The 19,531-nt window shown below is 39.0% G+C and overlaps 1 protein-coding gene across 1 annotated transcript; it reads right to left on the bottom strand.

Annotated features, from left to right (window-relative positions):
• RIOK3 (RIO kinase 3) lies at positions 1–16,254 on the bottom strand. The gene is made up of 13 exons (XM_063130639.1): positions 16,073–16,254; positions 11,052–11,173; positions 10,301–10,446; positions 10,059–10,166; positions 9,273–9,382; positions 8,280–8,423; positions 7,197–7,324; positions 6,582–6,770; positions 5,530–5,689; positions 4,839–4,919; positions 4,661–4,750; positions 3,797–3,904; positions 1–1,553 (listed from the first exon to the last, which is right to left on the bottom strand). The coding sequence occupies exons 1-13, from the start codon at positions 16,145–16,147 to the stop codon at positions 1,446–1,448; spliced, it is 1,569 nt and encodes a 522-aa protein (XP_062986709.1). The 5' UTR covers positions 16,148–16,254; the 3' UTR covers positions 1–1,445.
• Between the last annotated feature and the right edge of the window lie 3,277 nt (positions 16,255–19,531).

The raw sequence follows: 19,531 nt of genomic DNA, 5'->3' as shown, positions 1-19,531 counted from the left end.
TACAGCCACAAGATCTGATGTGTTTATTTCTCCATCCATTTCTGCCTGGAATAAGCATTTTCGTGGGCTACTGTGGGAGCATCAAACAGCAACCATCTCATTACAACATCATGAAGTACAAATTTAAAAGAAAAAAGCTGAAAAGTTAAGATGACTGTTCAACAGTTTTACCACCCTACTAAATCCATTAACCCACTGAATTTGCATCAATGCATTAATGTCTTTTATGCTAGCCTTACCAGAATGGATATGATCTACTTAAACACAAGCACACTCCAATAACGAAGTCAACCTATATAGGAGTACAGAGATCTTGGGAATTCTATGCCATTTCCAGATAGGACCTATAAGCATGCTCGCTGTCATGACACGACTGTAGATTTCTTAACAAATAAAGAAAAAAGGCTGCAGTTTTATAGATTTGCTTTTTCATTTAAGTGGTTGTATGAACTGTATTACACAGGAGGCTAAGTCACATGCACACTCTTAAACACAAGGGTTCTTTTCTGAATCATGCCTAAAACAATCTTTTCTACAACTATGGAAATCTCCCACCCACCAAAGTTTATGCAACCTGGGATACAACTGTAATGGAGCTCCTCCTGCTTATGAACCTCAGTCATTTTACATAATTAAACTTTATTCATATTTTTTTCTTCAAATCTACATTTGTCTAAGAATATTAAGCTGTCTTCCATTTTTGCATTGTTCCCTAAAAAATAAAAGACAAAATATTTCCTATTGATAATCCAGTAATATTTTTTTTGAAAACTGCATTATGGCCTAAAAATTACGAATCAAATTACAGGCCAATTGTTACTTTTTTAATTGTGTGTAAAAATCATAGAAAACATTTTAAGCTAGTTTTCATAATTAATACAAATTCCATTTATCAAATACTAAGAATCTCTCTCATATGGAGTTTTTGTAAAAATAGTAATTTTCTTTATAGCAGCTCAATTTCGAATAGTTCTGAAACATTAAATGTATATTCAGCCTTAAGCATGCACTTAAGAACAAAAGATTAAACCTTCCCCCCTGCCCCCAATCAGGTATAGCACTATGTAGTGGAAGTGAGGGAAAGAGCATCTGTCACTTTCACCCACTTACATGTAGTAGTTCAGAAGTTAATCTGAAATTATCACATCATTTTAGAAATTTTAAATATTTAAATCATATATTTAACTCAGCTACAATGCAACTGAAAAAACTGCCAGATTGAAAAGGAAGTTATTTTTTCATTGTCACAGATCTACATGGATACTCCAAGTGGACTAATTTGTGAACTTTTCTTAAACACACCCCAAAGCACCGATGCACATTCCCTGAAGTTTCATTTACGGCATTCAGAGTTGATCACCATTTCTCTTGCCTTTAGCAGCTGACATTTTATCACTGCACTAAAACTTAGATATAAAAACGATACTTCAGTTCAACTTGAAGTGCTATTTGTTGCAAAACGTTGGTGGGTCCTCATCATCATTTGAAAACAAAGACACTTTTTTCCCATGATTCTGTATGTGGTCTTCGTTTATCTTCTCCAGAGCTTCGATCTATAAAATACGAAGACACATAAATGTCAAAAACTAGCGAGCAGCTTTCAATTGGTATGAGATGGATCTACTACATTTTTACTTTGTATCAAGTAGTTTTGCCAAATTACAAATTAAATCCATGCTTAAAAAGTAAAAATGAGTTCCGCAGAGAGTTTATATCACATACAAAAGGCCGACTTCAGAACTTTGTTGGCTAGATTTCCTTTTTGCTTCTTTGACATTATTTGCATTCCTCATAGACTATCCTCAATGTTGGTGTTTTTCTTGCAGAGGCAGACAAATTAACATACTGTGTGGAAGACAGTCTCACTTAAGTAAGAACACTTTTTGTACTGGGGGAATGAAGAAGACACCATGGGAAAAGCTTGCGAGGACAACAGTTCTACCAACTCAACCCATATGCAATATCCATAAAGATTTGAGTACAGGGGGTTAATTTAGGATTTTAGTTAGATATTTTTATAACGTTACATTAGAGTAGAAATATTGCTTCTGTTGAAAGCTAAGTATACAAGCCTGTTTTCAATTGAAATACTGCTTGTAGGTTAACTGAGGGCCAAGTTAAATTAACAGCATAGATCCATGGTAGCACAAAGCCCCAGATACCATGTGTATAACTTGAGTAATTAGATATATTTCTCTGGAATCCCCAAAAATGCACACAACTATTTCCTTTGTGACCAAGGCAACTTTTGGTCTTGTGTTTCTCCAGACAACAGCCCTCTAGTGTATATAGAAAACCACTGTTAAAGCAGAGCTTCCAAAATGTTTGTGATACGATGTACAAGTCTACTGTTCAAAAAAAGAAAGAAACAAAGAGAGAATAGTCAATGCCAAAACTGGACATACTGAAACCCTTAGACATGCCTAAAGCAGCTCTTTGAATTCTGTAGTGATTTTGACTGGAAGAAATGGTGAGGAGGCTTAGTGAGTTCTCACAGGTCTGTCTAGTGTGTGTGTGTGTGTGTGTGTATCATCTATCTATCTATCAATACACATTTATGGTCATATTATGCATAAATATAATCAAATACAGTGAGCAGCTTTTAGGAGGCTTCAAGTAGCTGAAGTAGGCATCTTTAAGCAGCAGAGCTCTCTGACCTTTCCCTAACCCTGGCAGCTGCAGTTACTCTCTCTTGCCTCTACTCTCAGTGATAAGGGTGCTGTGTATTATTGCATCTCTTAACCCGGAAACTTTCTTCCCTTGGGAAAGTTTTCCCTGCAAAAGGAAACAGCACATCACTTCCCAAGGTGTTCCATATCTTGTTGGGGACCCTGGCATACAATCAGCTGGACAACGGCTTTGTACCCTGGAGGGTTGTGACCTTTCTTTGTTTGTCTACCTACATATATCATCTTTTGTATATTCAATAAACTGTTACACTGATCCATTTGTGATCTGTATCATTTTTATCACCCTGGAACCTAGGCTTAGGTGGGAACCAGATCAATCAGGCTCCCATAAATTAAGCAATTCAAGACAGATTCTAATCAAAATGTTTAAATAAAATGTCAATTATGTCTGTGTCCATAATATTTCATTAACGTATTTTTATAAAATTTTGATGTGCGTTTATTTTCAGCAGAGGTTTATTACTTTGAAACAATTCTCTTATAATCGACAATGACCGCCAAACCCCCAAATGCTATTTTTACAGCCTCATTATTGTCAATATCTCAAACTCACAATATTACATTAAAATACAGCAAAATGAGTATGGGTACCGCAAGGAATCATTTCTCCAAGAACACACTTGTAGTAGCAGAAATTAAATTGGATCTGTCATCTTGTCAGTCCCATTGTCCAACTTCTATCCCACTCCTGTTTAGCAGGTTAGGGACTAAAACATCCTGAAAATGCTGAAGTTGGGACAGACTGAAATAGCACCTGTTTCCTAATCAGAAAAAAAATTCCCAGGACTATACAAGAAACCTGCTTTTTGAAGACTGGAAGTCTTCAGTAGGCAGGTTAACACTTTGTATTTTGCTGTAACCAAGGCTATCATTAAAACTGTAGAAGGAAAAGTTTAAGGTTCAGTGACAGCAGTTCCAAAATCCAAGCGAGAGAGGCTTGTCTTCAGTTGCTGAGAAATTTACAAGAAACTCAAAAGAAAACATTTGCTGCATAATCTGGATCTCCCAGCACATGTAGAGAACTTTTATGGAGTAAGGCCCAGCCAACAAGATCAACTTTAGACTCTTCCCCTGTCCCCATCCCCCCACTAAAAAAATCCCCTTACCTCAGTTAAGAAGTCCACCTCATTTTCAGCTGCAAAATTTAAACCTGAGACCGCATTGAAAAGCTCTCGTTCATTGAGTGCTTCGGATACACCACTCTTCTGGAAGAACTTCAGATAAAAGCAAAACAAATGTTTATTGCCCATTATTCAAATACACACTTCTAGTGTATAATTTGGGGGAGGGGGTTGGTCTAGCAATTATACGATGTAGAAATTCCTGTGGACTTTCCCATCTTACCTACAACTGCCTCCCTCGCCTATGGCCTCCTTTTAATGAGCTGAGGGGGGAATCACTAAGCCAAGGTCAGGGTCTTGATTCAAGATATGCTTATGCACATACTACAAAGACACCTGGGTTTTCCATAAGCTACTTACAGCAAGCAACGAAGGGTCACTATGGGTTGTATTCAATCATTTCTATCTGCCAACAGCATCCGTCAGCAGAACGGATGCCCCCTCACCCCTGCAGCCCCTACCCACCCCCAAATCTGCTCTGGGGGTTTGGGGACCTTTGGAGCTGAAAGGGGGAGGAGGGGAAGGGCAAGTTCCACTGTGAAAGTGGAAGTCTGCTCATGTGATGTTGGATGTCACCCAGTGTATTTGTCCAGTGCCCCAACAGAAGAATTGTCAAGAAAGCTAGTTACAATTTAATTGCCAGTGGTTTTAATTCTTCCCTCAATGCTCTTGTTGTAATTCTGCATCTTCCTCCATTTAACTAAAATTGATATTGATAAGATATAGACAAACTCTCTTGGAGCAACTAAAGATCCAGTATTTTGCGGGGAGGTCCATATGTATGCTAGGCTGCAGTTATGAAATACTACAGATCCAATTACAGAACAGAAAGACTGTCAGACTTCTTACTTGTGAAACATTCCTGCAATCTCTGAACAAGAACTCAAGTCCATGAGGATGAGTCGGCTCCACAGACTGACTCACATCAATTAACCAGACCTGAAGTAAATACAAGAAGTTGACTATTTTTAGATATATATGCACATGGGACCAGAGTTATTTTCTTCCTTTGCTCATATTTGCTCACCTGTCCCTTATGCCACAGCATATTGTACTCGCTCAGGTCAGCATGGACTAAGCTGCACTCTTTATACAACTGTTGCATCATCTAGAAGAAAGCAGCAAGTTATTATCTCCATGCAACAAAAGAGTTATTAAAAATCAACACTGGATGAGTTACTGCTAAAAGCAGAAAATGTTTAACAAAAATGGCAGTATGAAAGTTACGTTTGCTTAGTTTTCAGAAACAGCATACTACTGAATTAAAGTAAAGATAGTGTTCACTCTAGTTTACTTATCTCAATTGTCAGGTAGTGCAACTGCGTGTGACTGATAGGCATGCTTAAACTCCCTGGGATTTCCTGCTTCTACATTACTCCCCTGCTTTACTACACTAAGAAAGTCTGTAATCCTAAACAGTGCTAAGTATAATCCAAGTATTGTAGAACCATAGAAAATACAATTCCTATTGTATTTGTTTATGTTTTTATGTATTTGTATATGTTTAATGGCTCCTTGACCCCCGCATCTAATTTATTTATTTATTTATTTCTGTTATAGCAAACAGAATAGTTGTGACTTTTTTTCATTGCTGGCAGTGATCCCTTCAGTATATTTAAAAGCAGATTCTACATTCACATTCATTATTCACCTGTTAAATATTCTCAAAAGGAACTCTTACCAATAGTTCTGAGACAAGGTAATAGCATTGCTCTTACGTGAAGGACTTGATAGTAGGCCTTTTTCATATCTTCACTACTGAGTTTTACTTCTTTTAGTTTAGGAGCTGGGACTTGATCCTGACCAATGAACGACATGACTAACACATGTTTTTTAAGGCTAACCACTTCTGGACAAGGAATGCTTGCCTTCTGCATTCTAAGGAAAAGAGGGGGGAAAACATTAGAGCATTCAAGAATTTCTAGCACATCAAAAATTTTCTACAAACCTGTTTGATTTGACTCAAGCAATAAATACTGTTAGGGCGCAAACCTACCACAATGATCATAAGCCCCTAACTTAGAGACTTCCACTCATCCTATCCAGAGTGGAAGGAGTGGCAGAGGCAATCTTTGCCTTCCCATCCTTGTGCCCTGTATTTTCAACAGATGACCGTTTTTGGCCGTCCAGCAAAAGTATTTCGGAGGGGAGGAAAGGAGGCTGGAGAGGCTCCAGCATAGTTTGTATCCTGGCCTCTTCAGTCTCCTCACCTCCCTGTTCACCCAAACACCCCCTTTTCCCCCACTCACTGATATTGTGTTCTTGACCTTCCAGAGGCAGCCAGCACAGTTCTTTCTACACTGGCTATGAAGGGGAGGGGAAGACAGATTGTGGATTGCTCCCTCCAATCTGGGAATCCAAAATATCCTATGGCCCCTTAGACACTGCCCAGGGGTCATAGGATTGCTTCCTCCCAGGTCCTTTATAAAAGCATATATCATTTCAAAAAACAACAGCTTGAAACCTATCAGTTAATCAGTTGTGAACAATAAAGTTTCCAAAGTTGCATAGCCCCAGTCTTGAATTCAAGTGTAAGAATTTATCAACAAAAAAATATTAAAAGAAAAATAGCATTTGCTTTTTGTTTAGCAGCATACAGATTCAGGGAAGAGTAATCATACCGATACAAAACTTTACACATTGAAAGCAATTATGGTTCAACACATGGTAAAAAAATCAAACATTAAAGTGGACTTTTATAAAGATTCGGATGCATCTGCCCTTGAAAAGATGTGATGACATATTCATATCTAGACCGACATTTCCATACCTTGTTAAATTGTGCATTTCTTTTTCAGCCCACATACGGATGATCTTTCGTGGATTCAGTTTGCTGAAACGGTCTTTAAATCGATAGTCATCCTTGATATACTTATCACGATTTTTAAATTCATTGAGAGTTGTTTTAAATACTTTTATGGCACATTCTGAAGGTACAGATTTGTCATCCTCACCCAAACTTTAGGAAAAACAAAATAAACACGTTTTAGATATGTGCATAGAAATGTAAAGAAACAATTTCAACTAGTAAGATAGAAGAGAGAAAGGATAAACCAAAGAGACAGTATTTGCATAATATTAAATTATATTATAATATTAAATTGTATTATTTAATTATATTATATTTAATTTTATTGAAACATTTGACTCTTTGAACTTTAGTTACTTGCTATTTTCACACATGGTACATTTTACATTACTACATTTAAATAATGGTTTCATATTAAGATTTTATGTTAATTTATAAGCTCGTAACAAAATGTATTTAAGGGGGAGTAAAATGAGAGAGATGCTAAACACTATTTTATAATTCCAAATACTATGCTGCTCTAGAGTGGCTCCCATGTTCACACAATAGAAGTACCACAACTATATAAAAACATACCTTCCTCCATATGCATGAAACACCACAGACTCTTTCCCTGTACTTATGCATCCAGTGATGGTCTCCAGCATCCCAGAATTGACCATCTTATATAAAAGTAAACGTGTTTTGGGATCTACTGCTTTCTCCTGCACAAGAAGAGTAAAAAAAGATAAGAGTCATTTGCTATGCTAAAAACACACACATTATTTCTAATTATTTAGATATATTATGTTTGCCAGCCAGTTTAGCTCAGATGGCAAATGTTCCTTTGATTAATCTACAAAAGTACCATGAAGTAAATCCAGTGTGATCAGTTGCCTTGTGGTTTAAGAGAATCTTTGGCAAGATTTTCTTTACTAATTACTTCAGACTGACATTATTATAGCAGTTATGATAACCTAGACACACCATAACAACTCTAAAAAATAGTTAAGTATTACTTTTAAAAAAGCAAATCTACAAATAGGGATGGATACCAGCAAAGAGGAACAGAGCTGTGATATATCAGCTGAAAACCAAAATTATTTATTTATTTACAATATTTATGAGCTGCTCAATAACAAGTTCTCTGGGTAACTTACAATATTTTTATGAAATAAAACCATAACATCAAATATAACATAAAAGTAGCAGAAAATAAAATCAGCATAACAAACCTCACAGCAACAACAAAATGTTGTAGATTTTATAACAACTTATAGATATTATTTCCAGCTTTCCTAACATAGATCTCTGAAAAGTGCCTAACTGAAATCCTAGAATCACTATTCTGTTTTGAATAATATTGTTCCTTAATTCTGCAGACATTTAATTTTGATGCATCATTCTAACTTGGCCAATACTCAAGGCAGCAATAAGCAATAAAATAAATAAATAGTAGACCCTAAAATTATTGACTATATTGCAGTGAAAAACTGTCTTGAACAACGAGTCTGGTAAACTAGTTGCTCAGAAGGATCTGTTTCCTGCACTATTAGGCAAGATTTTACCGCTCCATTTCCATATTCTGCAATCAGTCTTGAGGTATCAAGATATTAAATTTCTTCTAAATACCATGGCCCTACAAAACTATGCAATTTTACTGAGGTCACCAAGACGTACAGCAGTGGAATGTTCCTTCTTCTCATGGAGCCTGGCGCTTCGACGTTCCTCAGAATATGCATGTTGCTTTAAGGCATTAAAAACGTGATTGGACAATTTTAGGTCCATACCAATTCCATCACCAACCTGAAATTCAGGTGCAAACTGCAAACATAGAAGAAATTTAATGAACAACATGTTTTCATAACGAGTAGTCTGTGTGTATGAACAAACTGCTGATAGGGGAGATCCCACACCGCTATTCTTTCTTCTGTTATGACTGACTTAAGTCCCATTGATTTTAAGTATGACTAAATCTGGATTCAGCCATATATTTGTATAATTCCCTTCCTATAAGTAGCTCTGGATAGCAGGCAACAACCGAGAGAGAAAGCTTATGATCACATAGTGGCTTATTCAAGGCCATTCTGGAGTTCCAAGACCAAACAGGAATTCTAACCCACATCTCCTTAGATCAGGTTCAACACTTTTCCCACTAAACCATGCTGACTCTTTTGCTGATGACAGTAATACAGGGGAAGGGGTGGTAGCTATATTATGGAACTGTACCAATCTCCTCTTCAAAAGCCTTGAACAAAAGGTGTTGGTGGACATCTTCCAGGTGAAAAGGTACCATTCTCCCTGCTGCTTTACATCACTGTCCCACACATCAAAAGCTAAGAGACAATGGGTTGTATCCAGACTTAGTCATATTTAGAGTAGACCCACTGAAACTAATGGGATTAAATTACTCATAACTAACTTAAATCCTATTGATATTAATGAATGTACTCTGAATATGATCAAGTCTGGACCCAAGCCATAAGTTTTAAAACAGTTGCAGAAAGCAAGCTTAAATGTCAGTGCAGACACTAGAATAACATTTGCATATTTACTAGATTAGCATGTAAAGTCAGCACACTATATGAGAGGCCAACACCCATTTAAGCACTCCCATCACAATGGTTGGATGCAGTCATGAAACATCTATAACAAGTCTGGTATAGAACTTGCATTTTCCATCCGTGCGGTATTCTTTCGTCCACATACAACCTCATCATGTTTAGTAGTAATATCTTTTCCTTTTCCTGTAAAGCCCTTTTTTGGAGTAGTAGTGGGTTTATCTATGAATAAAGAGAGTATCATACTCAGAATACACCTACAAGACTAGTAACTGTGTATTGGCATTTGTACAGCCATGTCCCAGAAAGCATTTTACGACATGAAACACATAGGCACTATCATGTACCAAATATTAGGGAGATGTCTAACTAATGGGGTCATGGTTAACCTTGAACAAAGTCTGACACAGTTTTATAATGCAGAAGGGGTCCTCCTTGGTGAAGAAACATATTTCTGTTACCATATTTTACTAAATGCTTCATGTTTAATAAACATCTGTCTTATGCACACACATACAAATCATAGTTCTAAACCTGCCTCTCATGCAAAGCTTGTGACTTGGCACTATAGTCTTCATACCCAACTGAAACAGCCTAAATATACATAATTGTATTTGTTCTTTTTCATTCTGTTACCCGTACCTCTCTACCCTGCAACCCAGTCTAAATGTAGTCTTCAAGCTCCATGAGGCAGGAACTTGCCTTTTCCTTAAATCACCATGATGCACACTAAATAATCTTTATAATATCAAAAAGACGACAGCATAATACATGCTTAGTCTTCATTAAGCTATCAGGCAGATGTGCCTGACCTCACAAACTTTACTTCAGGATCCTACAGTCTGAAAAACGTTTATTTATAAATATATATTTCATAGGTTTTTAATTCAAATGCTACCTGCTCTATATGGATCATGACGAGTATCCTGCCAATCGACCTCATCTTCAGAGCTGTCACTGTCTTCATATGGATGCACCTTTCGATAGTTCTCAAAAGATATGGACACTTGAGAAACAAAAACGTGAAGAAGTATATGACTTAACAGGTATTTCCCACCAACTCACTCTTCTGTGATAGAAGGGCCAGTGAGAAACAGGTAGATTTATCCTAAAAAAGCAATCATGACCAATCATAATAACCTTTGCTATCCCCGTTGAATTTTTTCTCTTCACGCCGAAGTTGTGCATCATACTCTCTGTCGAACTCCATTTGCAGCATTTGTGCCAGCATCAGGTCACTTGAAGTATCAGTATTGTCCCCACTAATAAATGGACCTTCAACAGCCCTGGATATAATAAACAAGAATAACACTATGTTAAGTGTGACAATGGAACACCAATTCAACCCTGGCATTTCTGCTAAGAAAATTATTTAAAATAAAACAAGGATATGTTAAGACAAAATCAAACCATGGGAATTATAGCCCAAACTATCTGAAGGATGCCCCCCTGTAGTAAAGGATTTCCATACAACAGTGAGAAGCTGGCCTTGATCCCATTCCTTTCATTGGGAATAGAGCTCCCTCAAAGCAAGGAAGCAATCCAGTCTCTTCTGCTGTCAGGCACCTCGCACAAAGTGAGACAATCACTTCATTGGGCACTAACTTTACCATCTCCCTAATCAGAGAAGGAGGCGACAGCACCAATGGTGGTAGGTAGGATAGAAGCTGGCCTGAAGAGGTAAAAAAGCTCTGTTAAGGCCCTATGCTAACTATAAGCCACTTTTACACCAGTTTCCAGAAATTACACTCACTGCCTGATTTTATGCATATTTATTCAGAAGTTCTACTGATTCAAAATAGACTTATTTCCAAGTAAGGATGCACAGAATGGCAATGATAGGAAATTAAGTCTGCAAACAAGGATTTAAATGCAAGAGTATTCAACTTACGATACCACTTCTGGAAAAGCAGAACTTTCTTCTTCCAACTGCATCTCTTTAGCTAGTTGTTCACTCATGACATCAGCAAGGGAACATGATATTGTAGTATTTTTAGGAGTTCCCCATGGGCACTGCAATATCAAGTAGATGTTTTGTGTTGGATAAGGTTAAGACAAATGACTTTTCCCCACAAACAACTTCTTTGTATAGGTACAGAGAAGCAATTAGAGCTATTACCGGGGGGGGGGGTGTTGCCCCTACATATGTTGCCCCTACAATTAGTAGTTTTACTAAAATTTGGATTTCTAAAGATTAAATATAAATGACCAGTCACTGCTAAGAATTAGTGCAAACCGAGTTGGGAATTCTTAAGAATGGGATTTTTGTTTAGCTGATTCTGCTATATTGATTTAAGATGGAAATTATGTCCCATACAAGCTTAGACAAAATGTGTTCAAAAATCAGATTAAATGGAATCTCTTTGAATAGCTAGCTATCATCCCAATAGCTCTCCATTTACCTAAATTGTTTATTTATATATTTTTCTATAAAAATGCCCAAGGCAATTCATATACAAAGTAGTAGTTCACATACTGCAAAGAAAGAGAAACTTACAGCAGAGAACGTTCCAAATTCATTTATACTCTTAGTGAGAGTATCACTCATGATCTTTCACTTGTCCAGGGGCAGAGGATGAGAGGATTCAGAAACAACTTAACAATTTTAATGAAGGGCAGTTTATAAATATCCAAATTAAATTATTTCAGCAGTAAGAGAAGCCCTTTCAAGTTACAGAAATTCAGATCCAGAATTTTCTGAATGAAATTTTCCTTTACAAAACCCAAGAATGGTACTATAGATGGCCAATGGCAAATGAAGAAACATATTGAAGAGGCTCTATTATGAAATCATGAGATGATAGATATGACTTCATGACTGAACCACAAATATAAAATGAATCATGTCTGGTGAAGTTATTCCGAAAAAAGATTGTGCCACAATTATTGTATGGTGCAGAGATCTGGGGATACAGTAATGCTTTCCCCTTAGAAGTGATGCAGAACTCTTTTCTAAAATCGTTGCTAGCTGTTCCCAGCAACGATTGCCCCCCTTTTAAGGGCTGAAACAGGGCTAATATCCATTCAAAGAGGAGTGCATGTTGCACTAGCCCTATACTGGCTGAAGCTGGCTAGCATGAGTGATTCCCAGCTCCCAAAAAAATGCTACTTAGAGCAATTGCAATCCTTGTCTCGAAGTTCTTGGACAAACTCAGTCAGTATGATACTATATCGTTACGGGATTAATGTGGAAGCCCTTCCAAATTATTCCCCTAACAGAGTCAAACAACTTATCAAAGAAATTTTTTATCTTGATACCAAAGGGCAGGACCTTTATTTACTTTCCCAAATGGCTTACTCCTGCTGGTATCCAATATACAAAACATCTTTTGAGTTAGAGCAGTACTTTATCAATCTTTCGCTGGCACCACTAAGAAAAGCATTTACAGCTTTGCGCTTTTAGTCCATGCCCTCCGCCTATTTAAAGGGAAGATTCAACAACACCCCTGTGCACCAAAGACTCTGTATCTGTGAGTCAGGGGAAGTGGGGGACATTCAATATTATCTATTGCGATGCCCTTTATATAAATCCCCTAGACTAAAAATTCTTGACTACATTCTTCGCTACCTTTCTAACCATCCTTCCCTTGAGCAAATTTGTATCTTGCTAGCTGGCAATAATGCATTTATTAGTTCTCAGATTGTAAAAATTGCCTTGGCTGCAAGTAAGCTGAGAGCTAGACATCAAGACCATTTACAAATATTGTAATGGGGAGTTGGAGATTTTGCCCTTTTTAAATGTGTTGTTCTAGTTCCCCACTGTGGAGCTCTTAATTTATGTAAATGCAATTGTGTATTTTTATATTCTTATATTTTTGTTTATCTTTTTATTTTATTTTAAATTATCTATTTTTATTCCACTTTTAACTTGTATTTTATTTTTCTAACTATGTTAAATTGTGATGGCTTATCGCTTTTAGCAATAGAGATTTCATCATCATGTCTGGTGAAGCATCAATAGCGATCCATACTATTTATTTTTGGGCTGTTTAAAAAAATGGACAGTGTCCAAACTCATTCATAATGTCTATACAGAAAGATATTTGTATTTTAAACATAGTGTTGTATAAATATCTGCCTATGTGATCAATTTAATTTCTGAATCAGAACTATCACTTCCTCCAGTTATGTTAAACAATTGCTAGTTATGACTCAAACCAGGATACAAATACGAACCCAAGGACACAAAAAACAGTTATCCTGGTGTATTTTTTATCACCAACTGAGACAATTACCTCTTTGAAGATAGCCACCCACAAAATACTTGGTTATAAAAATCCAAAGAGTCTACATAAAGTATCTTTATTTGATCTTAATGACTATAGGATTGCTGTCCATATTGAACTAAGGCTCAAACAGGATAGAAAACAAATTATACTTATAAATGAGGGAACTTTATTGATAGGGGAGCAGAGGTGTTAGTTGCACAGAATGCTTCTTTCATAACTAAATATTGTCAAACTCTAAAACTTGCTATCTGAGCCAGCTATTCTGAACTGGATGTCATCCTATCTGTTCTTACTACTGATGGCTCACATTAGAGAAAGGAAAGTAGAAATATGTAACCCTTTAAATGTTTTTATAAGGAATTTCTTTTTAAAATATTCAAGTCAAGGATAAACTATCCTTCCAAAACTTAGCAGTAAAACCCATTTATAAATTATAGTATTGGTAATGATATATTTTCATGAATGCCAGGTTTTAGAGAGCGCTTGCACTGCAAATAAGCTGTTTGGCTCTCAGCCTAGAGCCACCTCCATCTGCAGTGTCTAATCAGTTAAATGATAAATATGGAGATTTATTTGGGTGTAGATTTAAAATAATTTAAATAATCGAAGAAATACGGTATACATTATTATCCCTTTAACTGTTAAACAGATAATAATGTATATTTAAACTATTTTAAAATGTACTATTTTAAATAAACAATGGTTAAAATGGGTTACAGTTTAATCTATTTTAACCATTCTTTTATTTACAACTAAGTCATTGAAACAATGGGAATCTTTCCTGCACAGGGTGACCATATGAAAAGGAGGACAGGGCTCCTGTATCTTTAACAGTTGCATAGAAAAGGGAATTTCAGCAGGTGTCATTTGTATGCATGTCACACCTGGTGAAATTTCCTCTTCATCACAGCAGTTCAAGCTGCAGGAGGTATACTGCAGCTGTACTGTGACCAGATTTAAAAGAGGGCAGGGCACCTGCAGCTTTAACTGGTATGATGAAGAGGAAATCTCACCAGGTTCTTCATATATACAAATGACACCTGCTGAAATTCCCTTTTCAATACAACTGTTATCCTGCACCAGTGGTTTGGTGTGGAGAGGGTTACTAATGCTGCATGGAATACATTATTATCTTTCCTTCAAAGAACTCAAAGTGACATAAATTATTCTTTCCCACTGCACTATATTCTCACAACAACTCTGTGATGTGGGCTAGACTGCTGAGAGATAGCAACTTGCCAAAGATCAACCAGTGAGTTTCATGGCTGAGAGGTAACTAGTCTAACACTCTAACCACTACACCACACTGGCTACTGCTGGTAATTCACCACCACCACCAAATAACCCCTACTTAGCTAGGAGGTATAGTAGGGTGACCATATTAAAAGGAGGACAGGGCTCCTGTATCTTTAACAGTTGTGTTGAAAAGATAATTTCAGCAGGTGTCATTTGTATATATGGAGAACCTGGTGAAATTTCCTCTTCATCACAACAGTTAAAGGTGCAGGTGCCCTGCCCTCTTTTAAATATGGTTACTCTAGTATAGCTCTTGCATTTTAACTGTTGTGATGAAGAGGGAATTTCACCAGATTCTCCATATATACAAATGACACCTGCTGAAATTCCCTTTTCTATGCAACTGTTAAAGATACAGGAGCCCTGTCTTCTTTTTCATATGGTATAGGGAACAATCTTGACAACAAAACTTAAGTTGTTTGCTGGCAGTCCTAGTACTTCTTTAGCCTATGATTTGTCTACACCAACCATTAATGTCATCCATTGCCCAGGGATAGAGGATGAGAGGGTTATCACCTATCATCCTATGTAAACAGCCCAGAGAGCTTCAACTATGGGGCGGTATACAGATGATGATGATGATGATGATAATAATATTTTTCCCCCTAAAAGGGATGGAAAAAAACCCCGAAGGGCAAGAATATCCACTGGAAACAATGGCAGCTATCTGAAGGTCCATAATACACTCCAAGATTCTTGTACATTTCATATAGCTGCGAGCTTTACCTCTCACTACATTCCTATGCCAAGATAACGAGTATCTATTGAATTTCTGCCTACCATACAGTTGATAGAGGTAGAGGAACCCTATCAGAAAAATAGATGGCAACCCTGAAAGCAGATGGTGGAAATAATGGGGGGGGGGGCAATAACTCGGTCATTCCAGCCTATTTCCTGACTGACCGAATTTGAAGCCTGATTTACACAGGCAGAAGAGAAGTGAGGCAACCGAACTCTGGACTATGCCACTTCAGGCCATGGGAGACTAGGAAATTCTGGGGAATTTTTGAATAATCATCCACGTAAATCCCTCTAAATTAAAACAACAACTTGCCCTCGGTCTACAGTTCATTTCTGTTTAGACTGGAAGGCCTTTACGGACGCGATCCCCACCCCCACCCCCACCAAGCCATCTGAAGTGGCGCCGCCCATTCCACCACACCTGAGGACTCTGCTGCTTCCTTCTACGGCAGCCTTCCCCAAGCTGATGCCCTCCAGGTCTTTTAGACCAACTCCCATCAGCCCCAGACAGCAGAGCCACTGGTTAGAGATGCTGGGAGTTCTATTCCGAAATATTCGGAGGGCACCAGCCTCAAGGAAGGCTGTTCTGGGGTAGCTTCGTGCCAGGCCTGATAAATCCCTCTCGCTCGAGCCCTTCTTGCCTCACCTTGCTTTGAGGCCAAGCTGGGCCCGGGTTCGCCTCAGCAGCGGGCACAACAGCAGCGATTCCTACCGGATCCATATGAGGTGTTGAGAGCGAGAAAGAGAGATGGAAACAGCCGCCAAGGCAAGAGGCAGCGGCGACAGACCACCGGGGAACAAGGGGCTCCTGACAGAATAAAACTTTTTCCGGCTTCTCCTCTGCTCGGCTTAACTCTTCCCGCCCCCTGGCCGCCGGCGGCAGCTGCCTATTGGGCACCGAGGCAGTCTCCCAGCTGTACGTCACGGCCACTTCCTTTGGAATCCACCTTGCCCACAAGCATCCCGTCCTTTCCCTGCTTGCTATAGAATAGCCGTCACCGGCTGTTTCCTATAACAGCCCCGCCCCCCTTGGTTTAGTTGCAATCTCACGCCCCATCCCCGAACACATTTCTTTCCCTTCATTTATAGTACTGAGCTCCTAAATGTCATGAAATATATGGCCCTAGAACTACCTAAACCAGCGCGGGCGCCCCAGTCCCATTTGAATCAGTGGGATTTGAACCTCTCTCATAATACTAGAGCTTAATATATCTTAACATACTTTAACATATACAGGAAGCCTTGGTCGCCCTGTGGGATGACCTTTGCCAGGAGAGAGACGGGGAGTGCGACCCTGTTGGTTCTCCTGGACCTCTCAGTGGCTTTCAATACCATCGACCATGGTATCCTTCTGGATAGGTTGTCTGAGCTGGGAGTTGGAGGTACTGCATTGCAGTGGTTCCGCTCCTACTTGGACGGCCGATTCCAGAAGGTGGTGCTGGGGGATTATTGCTCTGTGCCGTAGCTCCTAAGCCATGGGGTTCCACAGGGCTCTATCTTATCCCTTATGCTGTTTAACATATACATGAAGCTGCTGGGGGAGGTTATCCGGAGATGTGGACTGAGGTGTCATCAATATGCGGATGATACCCAGCTCTACCTTTCCTTTTCATCAAACCCAGGTGAGGCAGTGGCTGTTCTGAACCAGTGCTTGGGCACGGTAATGGACTGGATGAGGGCTAATAAACTGAAACTCAATCCAGACAAGACGGAGGTACTGTTAGCGGGTGGTTCACCTGCCCGGCTAGGTGATATTCACCCTGTTGTGGATGGGGTTGCACTCCCCCTAAAGGATCGGGTTCATAGTTTGGGGGTGCTCTTGGATCCAGAACTGTCACTTGAGGCACAGGTGAACTCAGTGGCAAAGAGCACCTTTTATCAGCTTAGGCTGATATACCAACTGCGCCCTTATCTGGACAGAGATAGCCTAGCTACAGTTATCCATGCTCTGATAACCTCTCTTTGGATTACTGCAATGCGTTATACGTGGGGCTGCATTTAAAAATGGTCCAGAAACTTCAACCGGTACAAAACAGGGCAGCACGGTTATTAACAGGGACTGGCTGACGAGACCACATCACGCCAGTCCTTTTCCAGCTTTATTGGCTGCCAGTCCAGGTTTGGGCCTGATTCAAAGTGCTGGTATTAACATTTAAAGCCCTAAATGGCTTGGGACCAGACTATCTGAAGGAACACCTCCTCCCATATGTACCTGCCCAGACCCTAAGGTCATCCTCAGGGGTCCTTCTCCACAAGCCCCTGCCAAAGGAAGTGAGGCAGGTGGCTACTAGGAGGAAGGCCTTCTCTGCTGTGGCACCCCGGCTGTGGAATGAGCTCCCTAAGGAGGTTCGCTTGGCACCTACATTATATGCTTTTAGATGCCAGGTGAAGACCTTTTTATTCTCCAGCATTTTAACAGTCTATAAATAAATTTTAACTTGGTGTTTTAAATTTGTAATTTTGCACTGCTGCTGTTTTTATCTGGTTGAGCTTTTATATTGTATTTTATATTATGGTTTTATACTGTTGTTTTGTACTTTGAATGTTTTTAATTTTTGTGAACCGCCCAGAGGGCTCTGGCTATTGGGCAGTATAGAAATGTAATAAATAAATAAATAAACTCGGGATCATCCCATGAAGCTGATTGGTGGGAAATTCAGGACAGATAAAAGGAAGTACTTCTTCACATAGAGCATAGTTAAATTATGGAACTCACTACCACAAGATGTAGTGATAACCTGGAGAAGGCTATCAATGGCTACTAGTCCTAATGGCTATGTGCTATCTCCACTATCAGAGGCAGTTGCTGGGGAAGTTGGGTGGTAGGGTGCTCTTGCACCCATGTCTTGCCTGTGGATTCCTGGTTGACATCTGGTTGGCCACTGTGTGAACAGAGTGCTGGACTAGATGCACCCTTGGTCTGATCCAGCATGGCTCTTATATTTTTAGTTGCACAGGCTTGCCTAGCCCCTCCACCCTGCTAACCCCCACCACCAAACCAGATCTACAAGCAATTGCCTTTAAATCCAGCTCCTCTTTCAGATCAGTGCAATGACTGTTATAGTTCTCATGCCAAAAATACATATCTGTGTATCATAGATATGTACTGAGATGGGAAATGGATTTAATTTGGAATTTGGTGCCATATGGATTGTTTATCACAGTCCACAGCTGTAGGTGGCAGACTGAGCAGCTGTTAATTATCTCTGCCCTATAATTTACTTTTATTGGCTTAACTCCCTTTCCATGGTTGCAACCGGCCTTATTTTTGCTAAGTTTTGTTTCATTGTATTGTCCTAAATCACAATTGATAGGTAAAGGGATTCCCTTGAAAAAGGTAGCAGACTATTTCCAATATTGAGGAATGAACAGAACATGGAACAATGCAAAAATAATTTGACCACACGGTTGCACTGCTTGGTGTGGAGCAATTCGAAACCTATGGATCCATCCAGGACAGTAGTGCACCTCAGGACCAAGGTCCAGAACTCTTTAGCCCAGGACACCTTCAAACCACCACCCAAGATTATCAGGTGCAGAAGCAAACTCGTTTATTCCTGTACTCATGATGGTACTACAATTTAAGTGAGTTTAAGCCACACTCCTATGCATGTTTAGGTGGGGTTGGGGGGTTGGGTTCCTATAACTCCCAGCTTCCCCCAGCCAGCATGGTAGCTGGGGAAAGCTTGAAGTTGCAGGGCCTTTTTCTGTATAAACATGCATAGGATTACTCTCTTAATATGAAAAACTGCACATGCTCAGAGTATAATCATTGTTGTTTTTGAATTGTTGACAAACAATTTTGTTGTAGTAACATATGAATGTCGAAACAAGTTTGAAGGTGGTGCAGTAGGTAGGCGGAGAAAAAAGACCAAATATCCAAATAGAAGTCCATTCGTGAATGGCGCCTATTCTCTTTCAAATGTTGCTAGCGTTGTCAGGTCTTCAATCCATTGCATTATAGGTGGTGAGATTTTATTTTTCCAGCACCGTAGTAGCAGTCTTTTAGAAGTCAAGGGGGCGGGAAAAATCCATTTACACTGATCATGTGTTACATTCACGACTTAAACAATACACACGAGCATTTCACCCACCCCATAAAACC

Source organism: Elgaria multicarinata, chromosome 7, assembly GCF_023053635.1.
Source record: "Elgaria multicarinata webbii isolate HBS135686 ecotype San Diego chromosome 7, rElgMul1.1.pri, whole genome shotgun sequence".
Lineage (NCBI taxonomy): Eukaryota > Metazoa > Chordata > Lepidosauria > Squamata > Anguidae > Elgaria > Elgaria multicarinata.
This window is presented reverse-complemented; position numbering and strand designations above follow the sequence as displayed.

What these genes read in the sequence shown, in the direction of transcription:
- RIOK3 (XM_063130639.1), bottom strand. Translation starts at nt 16,147, where the DNA reads ATGGATCCGGTAGGAATCGCTGCTGTTGTGCCCGCTGCTGAGGCGAAC. An exon ending in CAGCTTGGCCTCAAAGCAAG is followed by an intron (nt 11,174 to 16,072) that starts GTGAGGCAAGAA and finishes TTGATATTGCAG; the next exon opens with TGCCCATGGGGAACTCCTAA. An exon ending in CCTACTATCAAGTCCTTCAC is followed by an intron (nt 4,920 to 5,529) that starts GTAAGAGCAATG and finishes GCTTTCTTCTAG; the next exon opens with ATGATGCAACAGTTGTATAA.